Genomic DNA, 24,923 nt, shown 5'->3' on the forward strand with positions numbered 1-24,923 from the left:
GAGAGTAGGAAGGCTTTCAGATTTGTGAAATGGAATTCTGAATAAGCTATAGGGGAAAAAAACATGCATGGGCCAGTTTTGCAGTGGTAACGCTTTTCCCCCAGTTTTGTTTTGCTTAAGTAATCCGAATAACCAGGTCAAACATAGCAACAGGGTGTGGACGTGTCAGCTCGGTTCACAGGGTTATGTGGGTCTGAGCATTGTTATTTTCAGTTCCTGTAAGGCTGCTGGTGATAAGACTCTGGAGACAAAGGACGATAATTGATGGAAAGAGGCTTAAATCATCGCTAGAAGAATCAAGGTCCTTGTATCTCTTCTGGTCTCCTTCCGTCTTGTAAAGCATTCTGTCGTCTTGCATGGGCCCCCTACTGCTCCTTGTAATGGATGCAGACCACAAGTGATTCCTTTATGCAGCATACAGGGTGTAATTGTGTCTGTGTGGTGTATTAGTAATTACCAAGCTGAATTCCCATATTGTATCTTTACTGCAGGCATGGAAAAATAGGACATACAACCCTGCAAAACCATTGCAACCTAGATAGTGAGCCACTTAGAGCTGCATTCCAGGGACAAAGCCTTTTATATGCACACTTTTTAAACAAAATTGTCATTGTGGAGTCATTTGGGCCATGCAGGATAAATTCAGTTTTGGAAATGATTACCTTCAATGTTATATGAATCATTTCCTACTCTTCAGTAGAACCTTTGTGATATGGAAAATATTGGCTCTTTTTAATTGCTGAGATGAAAATGGTAATACTGCTAGGTATGATAGTGACTAAGCTATAGTAACTGTGCTAGACTTTCATACAGAGAGAATAGTGCATGAATTACTACATAGGATAGATTGTATAACATTCATAAACATTAATATATTATGTTAATAGCATTTTTACCTTAAACAGTGATATTTTCATATATAATGTATCAGTATTAGCTCAAGCATTGTTAAACTTCAAAAAAAGCTGACAACAAATTTTTGTTACAGTAAACAGATATAAATTAATTATTAATTTCTTTGCTATAAAATTTGCATCCATCCTTTATGTATTATGTAGCTGATATTGATTTGACTACCTCCTAATCACTGGGGATTTGAAATGTCTACAGTAATGTTTATCTGAAATAGAAGCCGAAATAATGCAAGCAGGTTGGTTTAAACAAGAGAACATGTGTTTACTCTGCGCATCAAATGCTTATAATGACAGTTAAGAATGATGAAATAGAAGAGTAAAACAATTAATATAGTCATTTTATGACCTATAACAATGCAATTAGATTTATTTTGTGACTTATTAATTAAAACATGAAAGATTTGAAAGTATATTTTTGCCTTCAAATCTGAAGGTGGCCTTTTGATATGTATATTTTCAAAATGTTCTTCCACTTTTATCTGTATATGTTTTTATACAAGCAACAATAATTAGATTCCCAGGATGTTTAGAACTCTATAAGGAGGCTATGAGAGAGACAAGTTTGGGAGACATATTCTGTGACCTCACAAAACTTACAATCCAACTGAGGCAGAAAATACACGGAGAAATCAGCTAGACAAAGCACCACGATTGGATCTAGGAGATGTTTCAAGGGTACCAGAGCATAGTTTAGGGGAGCATGGGTTTGGGAGTTCCTATCCCATCTCTACATACCACGTGTCCATCCCAGGGCAAATTACTCCGACTCTCTGTGTTCTAGTGTAAATAGGGTTAAAATTAGCACCTCGTACAGAGCTCTTAGGATAATTAAATGAATGAACATTTGGAAAATGCTTAGAACAGAGTCTGGCCCATTGTAAGTTGTATGGTAATGATGATGATGGTGATGATGATGCCATGTTGTTAAATAGTGACTGCCAGGAAGTCAGGAAAGGCAGCCCTGATAGGTAGTGACTTTTAGACCCAAACAAGTCAAACTCAAAAGATGGGTATGAGTTGATGAAGAGGAGGTCAACAAACATTTCAAAAAACTAATTATGCCAAGAATCACAAGAAAAAAAAAAGAGAGAGACGAGTACAGTCTCACTCACACCTGTAATCCCAGAACTTTGGAAGGCCAAGGTGGGAGGATCACTTGAGGCCAGGGGTTTGAGATCAGTCTGAATAACATAACAAAACCCTGCCTCTACACACAGCCACACACACAAATTAGCTGAGTGTGGTGCATGTGCATGTAGGACTAGCTGGGCTAAAATTTTATAAGTATGTATATGTGTTAAAAAGCTAAAATTTTTCACTTTATTTATATCCATGTATTTTAAGCCATTATGCCATCCTATAAATATATATGGTATAATAATATACTATTTATATGGTATATATGGCCTTTGAAATAAGCATGTAATTTCAGTTTGCAGTGATAATGTGTGCACACATTTCTCTAAGTTTGTTAACATATAGTTTGTTAAATAAGCTCAGGATGTTTATTTTAAACTGTATAAGCTTCCGCAGATTAAATTGAAAAGTAAATCAAAATCTGTAAATTTAGAAGTTCCTAATAAAGTATGTGCACTTTTTTTTTTTTTTTTTTTGAGACAGGATCTCGCCGTGTTGCTCAGGCTAGTCTCAAATTCCTGGTCACAAGTAATCCTTCCACCTCAGAGTATGTGTACTTTGAATAACCACATAAGCAGGTCAGGATTCTGGATATGATACTACCAAATAGAGAAACTCTGTCCTCACACTTTCCCATGTCCTTAATCTAAAAGCTTAGCCTGTTCATCATGAAACAGTGGGTGTTGGAGACAGACTTTAGAGTCAGCCAAGTCTAGTTTCTGCCACTTTCATAAACGCTATGATCTTGGACAAGTTTCTAAACTTCCGCCAAATTTCAGTTTCCTAAGCAGTAAAGCAAGGATAAGAAATCCCATTTTTGATCTTTTTGTAATGGTTATATATGCGTGTGTGTGTGTGTGTGCGTGTGTGTGTGTGTCTGTTAGCACATGTTAGGCACATGATGCTCACACACGTTATTTTTTTCCTTTTGCTAATTTTTATTTATGTAAATTAAGGCAAAAGTTTTGTCCTTTCACATATACACACACACACACATACATACACTTTGGACACTGAAATCTTCAGTATATTTTGTGTTTACATTTAAACAAAGTGTCACATTTTATAAATTATTTTTGTATAATGCATGCACATCTCTTTCTTGTGCAAAAAGTTATGAACTTCTTCAGAGATAAGATCCTCACTATGCAGATTTTAAACTAGGAAAAAAGTAGAGGGAAAAATAAAACTAGTATTCACAAAATAATTCTGTTAAAGTCAAAAGTCAAAACAGAGTTGAAAAAAAATAGGTAGAGCCCTGTCAAATAGAGGGGCTCACGGAAGGTTGTTGGTGAACTCTGGTACGTAGGGTTAGGATATAATTTAATTTTTCCCCAATGTTTCCTTTGATCTATTTTGTTTCCAAAGAAGAGCACAGTTAGACAATGAGAGAGAATGCAAAAGCATGGGTGTGCAAGAAAGAGGAGAGAGAGGGAGGGGGCAGGGAGTGGGGGTTGTTGATTGAGATTTCAGGACAATGAAAGTAATTAGCAAGGCTAAGACAAGAGTGTCCCTATGCTACCAGTTTCCTTTCTGACACAAAAATAAATAATTGATTTCATTAGAGTACTAGCCAGTCAACAGTACTTAGCGTGATGATATTGTTAACAATAAAATGTACACACTGCTCATTGTTTCTGGGGCGAAACTAAGTATCTCTTCTCTGGCTCCCTCAGTATTTTGATGGCAGTAAGATACACTCTTGGAGACCAGCCAGGCATACTCTAACTATTACACACTTGGCTTCTTTCCAGGTGAACAGGTGTTTTAAATATTCTAGTCACATACCCACAATGTATATTGCTACTGGGGAAAGGATATAATTTCTGAACTACTGATGTTTGTTCTGAACCACACCTATTTTGCACTGTGAAGACACAGTGAAGACAAACTGTGAGTTGGGGAAGGTCAGCCATCTGAGCCCTACTTTTACTGTTAGCAGGTATAGCCAATTCCAGGTTCTGAACTCTGCACTGGTAGGTTGGGCTACTGAAATCAGACCACTTGCTGACTGGCACCAGAAGTAGAGAAACATTTCAGCACTTTCCACAACTGAGTTCCTAACAAATATGAGAAATTTCATTAACATTAAAGAAAACTGTAGTAAACTATGTGATAGCAAATTGATACATTTTGATTAGAGGAAGAAGCTTGTTTTCCATTAGGAAATATCATTCAGTTGCAAACATTCTCGCACAAAATATCCTAAGTTCTCCAGAATTCAAATTACTGTATTGAAATATTTCTTCCTGGAGGGAAAAAAAAAAGATAAAAATATCTATGCAAAAGTACATCTACTCAGAAATAACTCTGAAGATTATTTCAAAATGTTCAGTTTCATACTGTACACAGACAGAGAAAGAGAGAGAGAGAGAAGAGAAGAGAAGAGAAGAGAAGAGAAGAGAAGAGAAGAGAAGAGAAGAGAAGAGAAGAGAAGCGAGGGTGGGGAGAGACAGAGAGAGAGAGAGAGAGAGAGACAGACATATGTACCAATGCTGTCAATGAAAGCCTGAAAGTTTCCAGTGATGAACTCAGATATATAACTTACATTTTACTGTACACAAGTTCCTGTGTCAGATCCACAAAACTTTCATTGATTTCTAAATATTGTTTTGCTTCAACAGTAAAATAATGCAGTGGTGGGGGTGGGGACTAACTAACTTCTCCCAGCCACCTGCCTTAACCTCATACTTCATCTCAGTAGAGACGGACTCCTTGACCATTAGTCAATAGTGTGCATTACCTCATGGAAACAGACTTTGAATCATGTTTTGCTTCCTCTTTTAATGGTACTGTTTCCCCTCATCTTTAAGCAGTGATATTTAAAAAAAAAAAAAAAAAGCGAGATTCTGTGCAGAATGATGGTGATGGCTGTTTGAGGCATTTAAAAACGATTAGGTGGTTAATATGTGGTTCTTATTATTTATTCAACAGAAAGTTGACTTTAAGCTCATGTAAAAGGCCAACCATCATAACTGTAAACTCTTTTTAAAAGTTAGACAACTTTGTTTAATTTCAGTGTTCAAAAAAATCCAGTTTCCCATCTGAGAGATGTGGGTCGAAGCTGTGGGAAACCGTGGAGAAAACGGGGGCACCCCGCTGCTACGGAAGCAAAGTCGATGACTGTGGGTGGCATTTTCTCTGCTGACTCAGGTCCCACCAGCCCTGCCCCTGGTTCTGAGCAACAGTGCGGATTTTCTGGCAAGATGTAAAACCCAAGTCTTTGTGGTTCTCTTGCAGTTTTTCCCTTTTCCTTGGTACTTGGAGAAAATGCTCACTCTAGATCACCTCTCCTATATCTTCCTCAATAGTGTTGAAAAACATTGAGAAGTTTTGTGGTCATTTCTTTTGCTTTTCTTTTCTTTCAGCCTATAAAGTCACACAGTGTTATTCACATCATTTTAAACAAACAGGAAAGGGAAGAGTCTATGTACCCATGATTAAACAACAGAATTTTTATAGAGCATGCAAAATTTCTCTGTGATTCCATAGTTTTGCCCAGGGAGAAATGGTCTTTTCTCTATAAAAGCATATGTTTTTCTCTTTCAGCCAAACTATCCGCTCAACCCCAGCGATAATGTAGTCTCGTGGTTACGATCCTTTGCATATCTCATCTGCTCAAGCATATCGAAGTGAAGAGGCGAGCAGTTAGCTTGTGATTCAGAAGAATCTGGGTGACTCCAAACTAAAGCATACCTTTTACTTAGGAACAGAGACTTAAGATTCATGCTAGTATTGCTCAAATAATTATAATCTGCCTACACTTCATTTTACCCACATGGGTACAGCCTATGTGTTATTGGAAAGGACATTTTCCCCAGTCTTAGGAACGTAGGAGTTGAAAGCATTTAGCAACCTCTCTTTTCCTTATGGTTTCACAACCTACACTTCATTTTGACTAGGTAGATATTACCTAAATATTGTTGAAGGGCCTTCTCCTCCACTTGGTGGGTATTATAGTAAAATAATAGGAAAAACATTTTAGATAAGATTATTCATCAGAAAATGAATTCTACTACAAATAGATCTTTTGTGAAAAATGTAAGATTTGTCAGTCATTTCACCAGTTTCAGCTGAGCGTGCTTAAAGTCTACACAGACATAGTTGAGGCAGCTATAATTTTACAAGCTTGCCGAGTCAGTGGAGTTGGATAACTAAGAAAGTAAACAGTGGAAATCATACATGGGTTTGTAAACTTGGTTCTACCAGTATCTAACTACAAACTTCAGCAAGTTCTTGAACCACTCTGCACCTTTTTATTCATCTGTAGAACGGCTGTCATCATGGAAGAGTGACTTGTAAGGACTGAAAAAAGATCCATCTCTGTCCCTGGCACATGCAAATACTCAGTCAAGGGTAGGTGTTATTGCTGAGGAAAAGGATTTAATTAAAACATTAAGAAAATTAATATTTTGATAGTGAGGGAGGACTGGTTTAATTTCCTCTTCATGCTATAGAAGAGGAAATGTTGTTTTTTAAATTACCTAATGAAGACTATGGAGGAGATGATTGTGCATATGAAAACTCTTAAGTTCACCACTGAACCAACAGAATCACTGAGATTTCATAAGCTATGGAAATTGAAATAGCAAACTTAAAAATCGAGTTTGCAGTGGCTCATACCTGCAATTCCAGCGTTTTGGGAGGCTGGGGCGGGAGGATCACTTGAGTTTCAGAGTTGAATACCAGCCTGATGCTGGTAGTAAGAGCCCAACTCAAAAAAACAATCGAATATGCAGTACATTTCCACTGATGATGCCTGAAATTATTGAGGCTATCACGACTATAAAAGCAGGCAGCCAGGAGTTCCAGACCACAGAGACTGTCCAGAGACCAGACTACAGAGCTGGTCATGGGACTGGCAGCCTGTACTTGCCCTTGCTGAGTTAGACAACAGGTGTGGGGCCACTGCCAGGCATGGATATCAGGATGGACAAACTTGCTGATAGCCTGTGATAAAGCTTTATGTCAGATTGTAAAGTGCTGAGCCCAGACACGATGAGGCCAGTTCACATACTATCTACCTATAATCGCTCTCGTTCTTGCTATTTCTATTTTTACATGTTTTCTAAATAGAAGGATAGTCACCAGAGGCTGGGTGGGGGAGGGAGTTGTTTGTCAGAGGGTACAAAGTTTCAGATAAACAGGAGGAAAAAGTTGACTATAGTCAATAACAATGTATTATATATTTCAAAGTAACTGAAAGAGAAGAAATGATAGATATGTTAATTAGCTTGATTGAATCATGCCACAGCGTATATATATCAAAATATCACATTGTGCCCTGTACATGTGTACAATATTATTTGCCAATTAAAAATAATATTACTAGTACTTTTTTTCATTGTAGGGGGAAAGTGCATCGTAGCAGTTAACAAATTCATGAATTAAATTCATCTTAACAAATTTAGGAAGGAAAATTAAATGACCATCAAAATAAAAGTAGAAGAGACGTTTGATAAAATTCAGTTTCCATTCATGATGACAATTCTTGATAAACTAGGAATAGAAAGGGATTTCATCAAGCTTATCAAAGACATCCATAAATTGTCTGCATAGATCATATCAAATGGTGACACTTCAGACTCGTTCCTTCCAAAGTTAGGAATGAGACAAAAATGCCCCCATCTCCGCTTGAAAATCGTACTGAGGTAATGAAATTAAGGTAATGAAATTAAGGATACTAATCACAAAAAAGTTCTCTCTATACCTTTCCATTTTCATTTCTCAATGCCTTCTCTAGCTTTTGTAGCAGCTTGTGATATTCAAGCTGACAGTGCAGACCCTAAGAATATTATTATCTACATAATCTATGAAGTCATGAGAAACGTGATTTTGTGAACTAAGGGTTGGGCTGTGATTCTGGGACTGTGGATTCATCTCTGGGTAATATTCAGAGCATAAATAAAATAAATTAAGATGAGTTTGGTTTTAATTATCTACTTAGTTTAGTTTAGAAACATAAATTTAGAAAAATTTTACCTGCCCATAAAGCAGTAAGGTAACTTAATCTATATAGGCCTTGGTTAGCATGTGATATCAATAATAGGAAGCTTTCCAAGATATTTCTGATGAATTACATCTTATTTGTAATTATTTAACCTAGAAGGAAGGATTCCAGTTTGCCATAATGCAGTGAACACCACATATTTTCAGAATCTGTGTGTGACTTGTGTCCTATTTATTTTTATACATTCCACTCGATTCATAATTGCCTACACTAATGAAAAGAATTCCTCACATCAATACCATAAAATATCAGGAACTGCAGTATTAGTCTGGGAGACAGCAACCCCCAGTAACAAATGAGCCAGGAAGCTGGAGGGCAAGTCCCTGTGGAAAGCTGAGCTGAGGCCCTAACTCTGAAACGCTACTGGCACTTTTGATATTAGTCCTAGAAATACTCTGGTTATTTTTCTGGTACCAGCTGGAAATAGTTATATTGTTAAGAAAGCAAATAAAGACCCTCTGATTAATGAACTCAAAATTCACATTAGTTTATGAAATTCTAAGGGCCCAGTGCTCGATGAGGTCTTAGAAATACCCAGATACAAGGCACTGCCCTGCCCTCAAGGAGTGCAGCCTTGTGTGGAGACTGAGACAGGTAGACAGGGGCGGTGCAGCGTGCAGGATGGTTGGAACTTCTGAGAGGGGTGCTCAAACAAGGAAAGTCAGTGGCATTGTGTCAGTGTTTGATCAATACAGCCAAAGCCTTAAGAGGAGAGCTGAGAATGAAGGTTTTGAAGCACATTTATTTTTAAGCTTCTTTTATTTGCCCGAAGGTCTTTGATCATTTAAAAAAAAAAAAAAACTTTTGTCAGACACCTACCCCAGGCAATTGAACCTAAAATCCACTATTTGTTACCAATCCACATATTAGGTATATGGTAATGAGATAATACTATAGAAGATAAATGGATTAGACTCTGTCCTTCCCTGGAAGTAGTCTGTGATGTGATAGGAGAGTTAAGAACCAGAAACCAAGGCGGGCTCGGTGGCTCAGCCTGTAATCCCACGCCTTTGGGAGGCTGAGGTGAGTGGATTGCCTGAGCCCGCGGGTTCGAGACCTGCCTGGGCAACTTGGCAAGACCTCATCTCTACAATAAATCAAAAACCAGCCGGGCATGGTAGCGCGCGCCTGTAGTTCCAGCTACTTGGAAGGCTGAGGCGGAAGGATCTCTGGAGCCCAGCAAGAGCGGCCACTGCACTCCAGTCTGGGTGACAGAGTGAGACTCCAACTCAAAAAAAAAAAAAAAAAAAAAAAAAGAACCAGAAACCAATACAAACTTACTTGTAGAAAAGAAACAAGGGCACATTTTAGTTTCAGTTATGCATACTGAAGATTCAGTCTATGGGACTTTCTTAATGCACAGTATAAGTGTGGATAGACAGAAATTTGTCCCTGACCAACTGACAACATCCTATACATCTAACCTCTACGCTCAGATCAGCTTATAAACCTGCAAGGGGACTGTTCCCCAGATCTCTGACTTCTGGCCGGCCTTTCTGGCCACCTGTTCACTGGGGAACCCATTCTGGTTTCCTGTCTATAGACCAGGTCTGAACAAGCCCCACCATGTTCTTCTGCCTAATGCCTTAACTGGCCCGGCCCCCTCTGACCAGCAACCATCCCCCTGTTATATCTCGCACTGTCTCTGTGAAGCAGAAAATTGGCCATTATATCCACTAATAAAATAAAAACATAAATACTGCATTAACCAAGTCCCGGGAGAGATTTTACATGAAGAAGCACAAGAATTAGAAGTAAGGCTAGAGACCAAGGCTGCTAGCCTTTGACAACCTAATGGACCTGACTGAAGGAGAGACAGGTTTAGTGTTCAGAGGGAAATGTGGATTTCTAGCCACTAGCGTTTACGTCATCTATTTGAGTCTCTTCATTGTAGGTCGTTAGGCTATCCTTAGCAGTATTCTCCTGTAGGACACCATCTAGAAGAGTTCACCAACTTATTGTAGCATTCTACTGTCAGAGACTGTGCTAGGTGCCAAGGATAGAAAGCCTCCAAGAGACCTCTTGTCTGCAAGAATTTTATAATCTAGGCTGGGCGCTATGACTCACCACTGTAATCCCAGCACTTTAGTAGACAGAAGCAGGAGGATTGCTTAAGCGCAGGAGTTCAAGACCAGTCTGTGTATCATTGTGAGACTTTACCTCTACAAAAAAAATTTTTTTTTTTTAAATTAGCTGAGCGTGGTTGCACATACCTGTAGTCCAGCTACTCGGGAGACTGAGGTGGAAGAATCACGTGAGCCCAGAAGTCTCAGGCTGCAGTGAGCTGTGATAGTGTGTCACTGCACTCCACCCTGGGCAACAGAGTCAGACTTTGACTCAAAAAAAAAAAAAAAGAAAGAAAAAGAAAAGAAAAAACAATCTTATAATTTAGAAAATAAGTTAAAAGCAAGAAAACAGAGAGCACCAATATGAAATAAATGTTAATTACAAAGTTCTAAGGAAACATACATGAGCCATATTAATTCCATTAAGTCTCTCCCCTACATTTTTTTTTCCCTTTTATAATTTAAATTCAACCAGGCATTGGTGGCTCTTACCTGTAATCCTAGCACTTTGGAGGCATGGGTAGAAGGATTGCTTGAGGTCAGGAGTTTGTGACCAGCCTGAGCTGTATAGTGAGACTCCCGTCAAAAAATAAAAAATTAACCATGCTTGGTGGTGCACACCTATAGCACCAGCTACTCAGGAGGCTGAGGTGGAAGGATCTCTTGAGCCCACTAGTTCAAGTTCACAGTGAACTATGATCATGCCACTGTACTTCAGCTAGTCAGCAGAGCAAGACTGTCTCTAAAAATAAACTACAAATAGTTTAAATTTATGTATGAAGATAGGGAGTGGGGTTAATGGGTGAGTGTTGCAGGGGTAAAAGCAATGTCTGCCCTTCTTTTTCCTATGGGTTTTTAGCTCCTGTTGGAACTCCGTTTTAAATAAGAACCTCTGTCGCTGCAACCTTCCATTATTCTTTTATATACAATAACAGTGTTCATTGAGTGTCACCCATGTGCCGGGTACATTTGAGTTGCTGTGGATACAGAGGCAAAAAATACAAAGATTCTTCTCTGCTGGGGCCTTGTGCTCACACGTGATGACTGATGCTTCTCTCCCATGGTGGAGATTCACATATCTTCCTCACCCATCCCAGTGATGCTCCCTCCACATTCCGGGTACCTCATTCCTCTCTATCGTGTCAGAGTAGTGTGGTATTGAGCAGTTTGTGCTATCAGTGGTCAATGCCAGCCTCTGGGATGGCATACAACAAGCTCAGGCCAGACCTCTAGTTGGCACCTAGGGAAGTCTTTACAGAGCATGCTAACTGGGCAGGTGGAGGATCCCTGTGGAATAACCAAATCCAGAGTGGAAAGCGTTAGCAGAGAATGGTTCACGGCCACTCTTTGAGAGCAGGCTGCTTTATCAGGAAGGGAGCTAAATCAATTGGAAGAGAGATTTGAAGGTTGGGTATCCTGGGGGAAGCTGTTGAGGAGACTATAAAGGAAATCCATGTTCAGAATCAGTTCTTGGTTTTCAAGATTTTCTCTCTACCTGCCATGTAAGAAACTAGGGAGTGTCTGGGGCTGGGAAAACACCTCTTATCAACAGGGTGCCTGAATGAAACGTAATTGTACACTAACCCTTAACTGTACCCCACAAAACCATAATAAAAAATACTGATTAATTAAACAAAAAAAAAAATAAAAAATAAATTTGAAACAGTAAAAAAAAAAAAAAAGAAAGAAACTAGGGAGTAGAAGAGAACTCAGACCGGGTGCCATGGCTCACGCCTGTAATCCCAGCACTTTGGAAGGCAGAGGTGAGAAGATTGCCTGAGCCCACAGGTTCGAGACCAGTCTAGGCAACTTGGCGAAACCTCGTCTCTACAATAAAAAATAAAAATAACTGAGCATGAGCATGGTGGTGTGTGCCTGTAGTTCCAGCTACTTGGAAGGCTAAAGTGGAAGGATGGCCTGAGCCCAGCAGGTTGAGGTTGCAGTGTGCCTCTGCACTTCAGCCTGAGTGACAGAGTGAGACTCAAAAAGAGAGAGAGAGAGAGAGAGAAAGAGAGAACTTGGTGAGGTATTTTCAATGTCATCTGAGATTCAAATCTGTTATGGATTAATTTGGTCCAGTGACTTAAGATATAAAACCCACGACATCAGGAATGCTTCCCATAGGGACAAGGGCAGCCCAGGAGAGAAGTGGACCAAGGTCAAGCCCCTCAGAGCTCTCTTCAGCCTGGTGGAGGCCTGAGGGGTGGAGGGGAGATGAGTGTTACAGGAAACAGTTTAACCCTCATCCTGGGAGTCCCTGGCTGTCTCAGAAATGAGGGGTTTGATTCTCAGGTTCTCAAGTAGGATCAGTACTGTCATGACACAAGTCAGTCAGTTGCCAACCTCAGATTTTACTTGGAGCTGTCTTATAGGAAGCTTGGTGTATTCGTAGCTTTGTTGAGATACTGGTGAAAACTAGAATCCCAGCTAACAGAGAATCTCTGAAGCACATCACAGGCACTGCCCTTATTTCTGAGGTTCAACCTAGAAATGGAGAGGAGAATGCACAATGGTGTCTCTTACAAGTCATTTGTGTCGTTTCTGGTCATGTCTTCCTGTCAGTCACTTAGAGCAGCCACAACCACTAAAGGACCAGGAACCAGAGAGGAACAGCTGTCATACCCAGGACTCAGAGCAGGTCCAAACACAGAGGAATCCAACCATTTCCCCCCAGGATACCATAGTCTGTGTCACTTCCACCATTCCCTTGGCCTCCACAGGGATGTCCCGTACATGAAGTCATCTTAGAGATTGCTTTAACTTGCCAGGCTTGTACTCCTTTCATTTTAAGGCAATAAATTGATTAAAACAAATAAATAACTCTGTCACCCTAGGAGACCACCCAACTCACTTCAATTACCCGACTGGGAATTGTTAGAAAATATTACTGTCAAGTTTGTTTGCTCATTCATTTATCTGGTGAACAGTCACCAAGAACCCAAATCGAGCCCACATGATGAACCAAACCCTCTGTTAGGGACCAGAGATGCCCATTCTTCCCAGAACTTATTATCAGGTGGTGAAGCAGATGTGTTAAAAAAATAAATTACCAGCTGGACTCGGTGGCTCAGCCTGTAATCCCAGCACTTTGGGAGGCCGAGGTGAGTGAATTGCCTGAGACTGAGGGTTCGAGACCCACCTGGGCAACTTGGCGAAACCTCATCTCTACAATAAATCAAAAATTAGCTGGGCGTGGTAGCACGCACCAGTAGTTCCAGCTACTTGGAAGGCTGAGACGGAAGGATCGCCAAAGCCCAGCAGGTTGACGTTGCAGTGGCCGGGAGCAGCCACTGCACTCCAGTCTGGGTGACAGAGTGAGACTCCAACTAAAAATAATAATAATAATAAATAAATAAATAAATAAATTACCGTATAATATACAATATATAAAAAACAAAGAGGTCAAGGACTGTCGAGGTACAACGAAGAGAGTCCCTCAGTATCTATAAAAGTTAAGAAAAAGCTTCACCCAGCAAGTGATGGTATTGGGAAATAGGGTGTCCTAGGGCGATAAGATTTGTGCAGAAGAGAGAGGCATAAAGGATATTCCAGATAGGAACAAATGACATGTATCAAAGCAGTATTTTTGAAGGATCTGCCTGATTTACCAGATGACATGGAAATTTCGAGAACCAAACATGTGTTGCAGCAGAACCTTTGTGCTCTCTCTTCCCCACATCTAGGTTTTCCTTCTGGAACAGGGACATTGCCCTTGACATACTTCAGAGAATCTCTGTGAGCTGGGGTCTTTAGTTTATCGTCAGCTTCTCAGAAAAGCAGAGTCTACACCGAGCTTCCCTCCTGGCTGAAGCACAGTATGCTAGAGACAGAGGAATTGAGGCTGGAGAGGCCACTGAAGGGTTTGGAGGAAAGGAGTCATACAGTTAGATGTGCATTTCAATCAGAGTATGAAGGAAGATTGACCAGGATGTGGGAGTCCAAAAACAAACAGACAAGGGATGGGAGACCAATTAGAGCAGTGACAATTGAGCCAGGAGCTGATGGCTTCAAGGGTGATGATGTCTAGGTTTCTGGCTTGAACAACTAGGTTGTGATGTTTGCTAGAAAGGGAGAGATTGAAAGAAGTGCATGAAAAGGATAGACCGCAGTCAAGAAAATAAGTGAGAAAGGAAAGGATGTCATAGAAGATGTCATGAGAAATCCTGTGGAAACAAGGAAACACGGCTACTACAGAAGGTCGCCCAGGGCTGACTGGTAAAGTCACAGGTGTTGGGCGAAAACTACTCGCATTTCAAATGACTGAGCATGCATTGACTCAAATGGAATAAATAGGCATTTACAACCAGGTAGGAACCTATACAGAAACAAAATTAGTGATTTGACCCTACTCTGATTATCCCAGATAACATATACTTCTTTTGTTAAAGTAAGTCTCTAGGCCAGGCATGGTAGCTCACAGCTGTAATCCCAGCACTTAGGGAGGCCAAAGCAAGAGGATTGCCTGAACCCAGGTGTTCTACACCAGCCTGGGCAATTTGGCAAGACCTTGTATCTATAATTTAAAAAAAAATTAACTGGGTGTAGTGGCACACACCTATAGTCCCAAGTACTTGGAAGGCTGAGGCAGAAGGATCACCTGAGCCCACCAAGTTGAGGCTATGGTAGCCATGAGCATGCAACTCAAAAAAAAAAAAAAAAAAAGTAGGTCATTAATGGTTTATAAAAGGTGCTCCAAAATATTATTTCCAACCCATTCATGCCTCACAATTCAGCCTTTTTGTCACTGTAGCCTATTTGCAAGTAAAATGCCATAGTCTAAGATTGGTATAAGAAGTTACATTCACATTTTATACTTTCTAAAAACCTGCTTCCTGATCTTTGTTAATTTACTTCTGGCTTCTGTTTCTCAGCCTTTGGTTAATTTATAGTTCTGTCTTATCTTTTCCTTCTTTATTTAAGAAATCACTAGCATCATTCATTCTTCAAAATCACCTACAATTTGGTGCTTTGTATTCCAGCCTTTATTTTCTTAATTTTCATTATAGAGACGATTAGGATTAACTGCTTATATTATCATGCATTGCAGTCATTGTATATTAAGATGTTTCCTCTTTGGCATTTCACTTCACATCTCTCCTGGATTCTGGATGTGAGGGAGTGCCTCACAGCTCACATGCCAAATTTCCCCCCTCGTCCCAGTCTTGGCCAGCTTCATGATGTATGCCCTGTTCCATTCCCAGGAGAGGTGGAAGAATACTTCTAAACACCAAACCACTGACCTATCCTGAGGAAGCCTGAATCATCTGATTGACCCTAGAATCACCCTGAGTTTCCATGAATTCCCCCGGGCAGAGGTTGGTTCAGAATAAGACCAATGTGAAAGCCCAGGAGAATAGTGGAGAAGTTTACTCCAAAGATGGGAGAAAAAAGATGAATTTTGCCCCAAAATTTAAAAAGATGCTTATTTCAAATTTTAGTATCTGACTCACATTCACAAGAGTTTCCCATGTTCTCTTCTGCGAAGAGTGACCCGTTTGGTCACTGAGATTATATGCATGTGGCTTTTGTACTTTAAAGGTTTATCTGAATGCTCAGTTTTTCTGACACGCCCTATTTAGACCCATACATGAATTTTTAGACATTCAATGATGTCAACTCATGAGTTATAATCAATTTTGTATGTAGTACAAATTATGCCTACACTACCCTGCTTTCTAACTTAAAAACTATACATTCAAAAACAGTAAATTTGTGATAGTTACTTAGAAAGAACAAAACATTGAGTTTAAATAGTGTGAAATAATTATATGAAGTGAAAAAAAGGAATTGCAGTGGCAAAAGTACTGCACTGGGACTAATCTTAACATTGAAATGTTCTTTTTGCTTCTGTTCATCTGCCCATTTCAGTCTGTCATTAACGTTGAAAACCTTTATTAAGCTCCTAGCCCTTATCAAGTCCTGAGCTAAGTTCTGGTGAAACACAATGTCTTAGAAAACAATCTCTCACCTCCAGTAGCTCATGGTAGCAGGAAGGAAAACTGGTAAACAAATCATCTTAATTATATATCAAGAAAAAGCATCCTTGCATGCAGAGAATGATAGACAACATACAACACACAGTGGTAGTCAGTAAATATGTATAAAGGAGTCTGATTCCATTCCTGTCTATGCATCCAACCAGTCAGACAGTCTCAATCAAATCGCAAAACCTCTTCAGATATTAACATTGAAGGGGAAGTATATGCTGCGTTCATTTAGCACTTACTAAGCACCTATGGTGGGTCAGACTGCTCTGCAGTGAACCTCCCAAGTGAAAAAAAAGAAAGAAGTTTGTTAAGAATCTCTCAATCTAGCAGAGGAGACACACATAAATGATCGATGATGTATGATTAAGATGGTCACAGAAAAATGTGCAGAATAAAACGAGGGCATGAATGAGGGAGAAAGTAACTCAGCCTAGGTGAACAAAGAAGTCCAAGGAAAGAAGATAATGTGTGAACTTGTCTCGGAATGAAAAACAGGTACCAATGAGCTTGTTCCTGAAGTGGGTTGCAGCTTAAGCAGGGACACAAGGTTCAGCAGGCAGGTTGCTTGTCACCATTTTTCCTCAATTCCTGGTGCAGGAGGAAGAGCCAGATGGTGGTATCATCCAGATCAGAGTACCATACCAATAAGTATATGTACTGTCACCATCTGAAGTGTTTATGCAAAATCATTTGTGACCACTGGGAGACAGTTGATATTTCCTTATGTTCAATACATTAAAAGTTTTGTAGACCTTTAGTGTGTCCTTTACTATTTGAAGATGAAAACTTATTCATTAAAAAAATCAAGTTCAGCCGGGCTCAGTGGTTCAGCCCGTAATCCCGCGCCTTTGGGAGGCTGAGGTGAGTGGATTGCCTGAGCCCGCAGGTTCAAGATCCGTCTGGGCAGCGAGACCTCATCTCTACAATAAATCAAAAAGTCAGCCGGGCGTGGTAGCGCATGCCTGTAATTCCAGCTACTCAAAAGGCTGAGGCAGAAGGATCGCTGGAGCCCAGCAGGCGAGGTTGCGGTGGCCAGGAGCGGCCACTGCACTCCAGTCTGGGTGACCGAATGAGATTCCAACTCAAAAAAAAAAAAAAAATCAAGTCCAATATCAAGATTATCTTTTGATGAAAGGTATAAAAACAAAAGCAATGCAAATCTCCAGTTCTTTCTATTGTTTCCCCAATAAGAATAGGAGGTAATATATGTTTAAAATGAGCATTAGTATGTAAACTAGAAGATTATGGTACTGTTAAGGATTTATATTTTCTACTTTTTATTAAAATGATGGCCACAAATGAATAATTTTTGGTAAAATTTAATTTTTTCTTACTTTGTATCAGATATGATTTGCTCATCTAATTAAAATCTTTCTGCTGGATTGTGCTGAATTCTCAGTATGTTAGTATGTCTTTTCATTTCTAGAATAAGAGCAAAGGAAAAGATCTGTGATACTATAGGGATAGATAGAACACACAATGCTTACGGTTTTGATTATTAAAACCTGTGGAGAAATTTCTTGGCACCTAATCTACCCTGAAACTAAGTAATTTGTGCTAGAAATCACCAAAAAATATATACAATATTATAGTTCAGTTCAGAGCTTTTTGATTCGAATTTTTATTGGCTTCTTCCCTCACAAACAAGTACGCAAGACAGTATCTGGCACAAAATAGATTTTTAATAGTTGCTTGCTGAATAAATTTCAAATGACATAAGTCACTGGGCATAGTCCTCAAGGAAGCCACTCCCCAGACAGCTAAGGAGCAGAAAGCAGCAGCGTCATGAGGACCAGAACACCAATATGGGAGCCCTTTTAGGAAATATTCTCAAAAGTGACAGTCATAGGCAGCATCCATTTCCACAGTGCTTTCTGTTTCTATCTGGATTTACTTTCTCAAGATGATCTCGCTTGTTGAGAGTAAATACTTATCTTCATAAAGCTGTGAAAAACAAGCAAAAAAATGATTTAGGAGCAGAGGAAAGGAAACTACCTTTTCTAACCTGATGCCTTTTTTTCCTTGGCTTTTGTGTGAATACGACATTCACAATAATTCCTGCATGTGTTCTTGACACAACAGCCCCCTGAAGTAAGGGTTACACTGACTATTCGAGAAAGGGTGATTATTTGGATTTTAACAAAGGTTAATAGGAGTAATTTGGGGTTTTCCACAAGGGGATTTGACATTTCTGCTGTACAATGGGTAGGCACAGTAAAAAAAAAATGATGAAAATATACATTCATAAGGACTGAGATTATAGATGTGGAAAGAAATTGAGTGGCTGGAAGCTTTTAATCTGCAATAGTGGTTCTCTTTTTTTTTTTTTTAAAGCTGAATTTTACTTAAATAGCATTAATATTAGATGTAGCTTCATATAATTGAAAAAGGACTATCATTTAGTTGTTTCTTTTTACTAACAAGAAATAATTTTTTAAAGAATAAAAGGGAATAAAATGTAATTTTTAAAAATGCTCTTAAAGAAGAGAAAAGGGAGAGTCAGTTTTAACCTCAGTACAGGAAAAGGATTTTCTAGTGGATAACATAAGCCTATGACAAGAAGTGAGTGCTCCATGTGGCGTTCTCTTTCATTTATATTCCTTTCAGTAATGAAATGGAATCTGTTCCCCTACATCTATTTCATTAGAATTTGTGAAGCACCTGTCACCTATCATCATCAGTTTGTACGTATTTCAAGTTTCTCCGATGAGCAAATGTAACAAAGCAGGGTCCATATGTCCACATGTCTGGGAGGAGAGATTCCACGTGGTTTTTGGATTACCTGTCTGGACTCCTTTTTCCCATTTACTGCTTTGAGTATGTCACCTTCTGTCAATCTAATTACTTCTCTAGGAAACGGCTGTTCTCAGCTCGCAGTGTGACAATCGCTGCCTTGTGACAATATCCCAGAAGCCTCTGCCGTCAATTGATCTACCCCAACATTGTCAGCCTCACGTGGAAAGCTCACTTCAACGTACAGGCTCAGACAAGACTCACAGAGTTCTCAGAGAGAAGAGTTTCTTTAGATACGGGGCAAGAGAAGCTGGAAGTTTCAGTAGATCTCTTGTCTTCTCTTGACATCCGGAATAAGTCTTTCCAAAATGTCGTCAGTCAGCTGAGACACAGGATATATATCCAGGCCTCCTAGCCCCTGTAAAAGAATAGCAATTTAAGTGCCAGCATTACCTGACCAGTGACACTTGTAAAAGATCAGAGAAGCTTTCAAAGACCAACAGCAGAGATTTTGATTTTGCTAGAAAAAGACCTGAAGGCGTAATGCTTAAGTATCCATTTAGTAAGCCCTTTAGTTCATATTGACTATTCATTACCGTGATAAAGACAGACTTGGCTGAATCTAACAGTAATTCCTTTGTTATCATTAAACAGCTGTAAATTTTTAATATAATATAGATAAAACTGTTCTTATAGTTGCACATCCACATGATGGCATTCAAGTGTGTGCCATCACTTTCATTCTCAGAGCTTTATAATTCCACCATAATCATTTGTTCTTGGCAGAAATGTGTTATATAAGCACTCAGCTGAGGATAATATTTTTGAACAATTTTTTCAGTGTTCTTTCTGGTTATGTGAATATGAGAATTTGGAACTCAATATTAATTTGCTCTTCAGTTTTGTGTTTGTATATCTCAGAATGCTCTTTTTTAAATAACACAGTTTAACTTGAATCACTACTTAAATACAGGCAATATTCATAGCGAGATAATGTAGTCAGATACAAGAAGAATTTATTGGGAGAAAAATTAGCCCCTGTTTTCTATCCCTCACTTCATCACTGCCGAGTGTGATTTCATGTCGCCTGCTTTGTTTGTGTAATAGTTTATATAATTCTTCAGGTACAAAGTGAGTTACTGATCTCATTGGTGTTTTGGATTTGCTTTTGTTTATTTTTTGAATTGAGGTCTCATTCTGTTGCCCAGGCTGGAATGTAATGGCACAATCATGGGTCACTGCAGCCTTAACCTCCTGGGTTGGGTTCAGATGATCTGTCTGCCTCAGCCTCCCCAGTAGCTGGGACTACAGGTGCATGCCTCCATATCTGGCTATTTTTATTTTTTGTGGAGACGAGGTCTTGCTATGTCACCCAGGCTGGTCTCAAACTCCTGGTCTCAAGCAGTCCTCCCACCTCAACTTCCCAAAGTTCTGGGATTACAGGCATGAGCCACTGCACCTGGCTCATTAGCTTTTAAATCCATAAACTAATAAGGGTTGTATTGATTAATAGACATTCCCACTCTTGACTAAAATTTGACATTGAAGAAGTATTAATATTTCAGCCACATTTTCATAAAGTTTTCCCACACCTGATTTTTTTGAAATTTCTACTTCATTTATATCAGAGTACAATCTACTACTGTACTTACATAGGAGTGGGAGAGATGGAGTCCTTACTTTTCACTTCACACGTGTGAGAAAGCTTGGGCAGGGAAAGGCAGGCTCCACATGTCTCCCTGGCAGGAGGCAGTTACGCATTGACTGACACTTGGGCCAACCTGCTTGGCCATGTGGGTTTAGACCTGGCATAAGATTTACCCAAACTCTTCCTGGGAGACTTGTGAGAGATAATGAGTTAATATTTGTGGAGATCTTTCAACAAAGTGTAATTGATGTTTGAATTTTTATAAACGAAACACAATATCAACCGCCTGAAAGCTTTGTAAGAATATTTAGCACACATGTATGTGCCAGATGGATTATAATGACAGTTGATAGGCCTCTCCTAACCCTTGCGTTCTGTTGTCAGAAATCTGCATATCAAAACAACTATAATTTTTACAATAAGATTTATTGGATAAAAGATTTGGGTGCACATTGAAAAATCTACTGCCTCGCTAAAATCATAAATTCATATTATAGGAGATTCTAAAGATTTATGTAAGAATATTCTTAACATGCCTTGCAGAAATGCAGGTAGATAACATTTGAAAATTATCAGATAATATTTTCTGGATCTTACCTGTTTTCCTTTACACAAGTGAATTCTTGTGAAAGATATGTGGAATATGATGCAAGACATTCAGAAATTATTCTTAAAAGCTCAAGGATATGCAGAGATCAAAGCAGAAACACATCATAATAGAACAAATGGTTATCACCCAGAAGAATGTTCTTGTGGTTGAGATAATGCTAAAAGAGTTTGAAGCATAGGAAGTTGTTAGTAAATAGAATTTTGATGTATCGTAAGGTCTTTTATAATATTACAATCCTTAAAGTATTATAAGTACCCTCTTAGATTACTTATACTGTGTGAAGAGTAATGACTGTAGATCCATGATAAGCGGACAGGTGGCCCCACCAATTATAATATATTCCCCAAGATTGTAAATGTATATTTTATCATCTTGTGTCAAAATATTCATTTTAATATTCAAACATTTTACCACATAATAAGCAGTAACCATATGTTTATTTGTTATATTATATCACTATAACATTAATAAATATTTACAGAACCGTAGTATATCCTAGTGTATTAGAAATGGTAGCTTCCTTGATTTTTAAAATCGTCAGTGCCTCAGAAACTAATTTTAAATAATGTTACATTTGTTACACATTGATAAGAGCCAAGGAGTTTCGGATTTTCGGGACTGACACCCCCTTTTAAACCCATGTTGTTTTATTCATTTTCCCCAATTGCATGAATTAAAGATGGAGTGTTGTCTCAGCTTTGAATTCCCTGGCTTGATGTCGCAGATTCCGCTTTGTTTGTATGTGAGCTCTGTCTTTAATAAAGATGAGCTCTGCTGAACTTTCCATTAATGAGAGACACTTAGGTATGCTTTATATATAACCATTTTGGTAGTACCAGGAAAATTCAGAAATGTTGCTAGTCTATTAATAATTAACATGGCAAGCTATGTGATTAATCAGAAGTTTTATGATCTCTAAAAACATAACATGATCTCTGCAAATCGAGTTGTGTACAATTAACTTGACAATCATCAGTTTAAAAAAAAGTAAGTAAAACTCAGGACTCCTGGCTCATACTTCTTTTGTTACAATGTTACATTAGTATTTATCTTTCTGTGACAGCTGATTCTAGACCAGACCTGTATCCAGGAGACAGGAGGTGCAAGATGAGGCGCTGACTTTCCACTTCATGTGTAAGAAGACAGTCTCAGGGTGATTCCAGCAGGAACTCTTGCTAGTTTGGTAGTTACTGACTCGGTTACCTGTTGTCATTGGTTTCCTTACTCAGCTGATGAAAATGAAGCCCTGAACTCAGCTGTTTTGAATTTTCTTTCTGCCTATGTTTAGGAAGATAACTTCTCGGTATTACACATTTCAATGCGAATTTTCACATATGTAAAACTCTAACAACCAAAAGTCATTCTCCCGATGAGTGCAGTGTCTGAACACTAATGACTGGCAAGAATGTGAGCTGGGATCTCTAAAATCCTGTAGCTGTCAGGTGCATCAAAAGTTGGGAGTGGGGTGGGTCAGGACATCACTAATACTGACCATTCTTTTAAATTTACATGGAATATCTTTTTCCAGCATTTCTGCAATTGTCATCATCACAGATTCAGAAATCATTGTGTAACTGACTTCTAATTTTTCTGTGGGAAGATAGTGTTGCCATTTGCCACCTTCATTGTCTTCTGCTGTCATTGACACTAGATATTTGAAGCACAGACATATTCTATATCGCAAAATTTTATCCCTCATACCCTCTATTCATTGACTGAATTTAACTGCAAAAGGAATATTTCCTCTGTTATTTTTTTTTAAACGAGTGACAAGCACTCTATTGAAATGACTCATGGTTTCTGTGGTTTTTCCCCCCCTAATGTAATAAAGCATATGTAATAATCTGAGATATGGGACAGCTTGAACTTCTGTAATGCCCTTGAATGTTTCTTACAGCCTTTGTCTAGGTTTGAACTTTCCAAATTGTGTATTTCAGACGTTGAGAAAGAAGGGCCTTAATGGCTGTGACAGCCCAGATCCCGATGCGGACGATTCAGTAGGTCACAGCCCTGAGTCTGAGGACAAGTACAGGAAAATTAACGAAGATATTGATCTAATGATCAGCAGGCAAAGATTGTGTGTAAGTACTCGAAACACCCTTCATTTTTTTTACTCTTGATATTTCTCTGAACCTGGCAGGCATTGAACAAGAAGGAAAACAAAGGCTGTGAAAGCCCCGATCCCGACTCCTCTTACGCACTCACCCCACGCACTGAAGAAAAATACAAAAAAATTAATGAAGAATTTGATAATATGATCAAGAGTCATAAAATTCCTGTAAGTACTGAAGGTAGATGACTGGTCTGCTGATAACTGCTGCAGTAACATCCCTTAACCCTGTCAGTGATGGCTTTCTCCAAGACGCTTCAGAAAGTCAAAAAGATTTTTTTTAAAAATAGCCATCTCATCCCATGGGCAGTTCATATAAAAAGCCAAACCCTAAGGGATGCTAAAGTTACATAACCTAAAAGAGTTGCCATTGAAAAGTTCATTCTGAGGCAGAACAACTCACAGGAGGAAGAGAAACCTATGAGACACACCCTGAGTTTACACAATTCCTTAAGCACACGGTCCACACAAATCACAACACATGAGTAAAACACTAGAATTTCCCTCCAAACAAGGTTGAAGTTTTGCAGTAAAATGCATACATATATTACATATACATTTATATATGTAAAATTCGTGCTGAGACCAGATACATGAGTGAACTGCAATTCTCTCATGTAAATAAAAGCTGATTTCTGAACAAAACTCCATTTCCTCTCCCTGTACACGACAATTCACAACAGCACTGAAGGGTTAAAGCTATTGCTCGCTGCAGGGAACAGACTGCATGAACCTAACGGTAAGATTTCCACGTTTGTGTGCTGGGGTGATTGTAAAGCTTTATCCAGATAGTATCTGCTTTGCCTACACCAACATTATCCATGCTTTAACATTTGGCTAAATTTTGTCTTAACCAAGTCAAAAAAAAAAAAAAAAATGTCTAACAGTCAATCATGTGCCTTGCCAGATATTGAACAGAGATAACTGCATGTATTATTTTTGTTTGCCCACATATCTAGGGGGAAAATACCTTGTATTATATTCTGTCGTCGATCAAATGCTGTTAATTTTGTGGCATCACTCTGAGGGATGAAACCCAAGACCCAATGATTTCTGAGTAACTAGTATTAATTTCTGAACCCGAATTGTAGACAAGCTCTTCAGTAGATGATCGATTTTTTCCCCAAACAGTACATTGTTTTGTAAGTTAGCAAAACAGCCTAAACCTGAAGATGGAGAGACACTGCAGTGAAAATACGCTTTGGTGATCACAAGGGCAGATGTCTGGGGACAAAAGCCCTAGGCCAAATCCACACACTCACATGATAAATGAGTGCTTTGCCCCAGTAGGTGCACACTCAACCTGTACTGAATTAAATGGAACACTTTAAAATTTATTTATAAAACATGCGCATATGAAAATTTCTGTCCTTGTAAATACGTCTGCTTCTTTTGCTCAATGAAGTAATGTGGATAATGGAACTTTTGTTGAGTCAGAATTATTATTATTATTATTATTATTATTATTTAAAGCTGATTATTATTTAAAGCTGGAGTCTTACTCTGTCAACAGGCTGAAGTGCAGGAGGTCCTTCCATCTCCTTCCGAGTAGCTAGGACTACAGACGTGTGCCACCATGCCCAGCTCGAGTCAGCATTACTAATAGACTGTATCATGAAGGAAAGGGAAGTGCTGTGAATTCTGGAAGGTTTCATAAACCCAAGTTCTCTACAAAGTACATGCAATGGGTGCTGTATCAAGTGAAGTC

General features: G+C 39.0%; 1 protein-coding gene across 8 annotated transcripts in view; it reads left to right on the top strand.

Moving 5' to 3' along the window:
• The window catches only part of MEF2C (myocyte enhancer factor 2C), a 178,487-nt gene that overhangs the window by 111,534 nt on the left and 42,030 nt on the right, over window positions 1-24,923 (top strand). For 4 of the 8 annotated variants that reach the window (XM_008072459.2, XM_008072466.2, XM_021719517.1 and 1 more), the window contains exon 4: window positions 23,043-23,186. In XM_008072459.2, the coding sequence (XP_008070650.1) occupies window positions 23,043-23,186 (144 nt within the window). Of the gene's footprint in view, window positions 1-23,042; window positions 23,187-23,245; window positions 23,384-24,923 lie in introns of all 8 variants that reach the window. The other 4 variants (XM_021719503.1, XM_021719500.1, XM_021719505.1 and 1 more) reach the window with 2 other exon arrangements.

The sequence above is a fragment of the Carlito syrichta genome, unplaced genomic scaffold (assembly GCF_000164805.1).
Source record: "Carlito syrichta isolate Samal-C Ts95f unplaced genomic scaffold, Tarsius_syrichta-2.0.1 Scaffold115580, whole genome shotgun sequence".
NCBI lineage: Eukaryota > Metazoa > Chordata > Mammalia > Primates > Tarsiidae > Carlito > Carlito syrichta.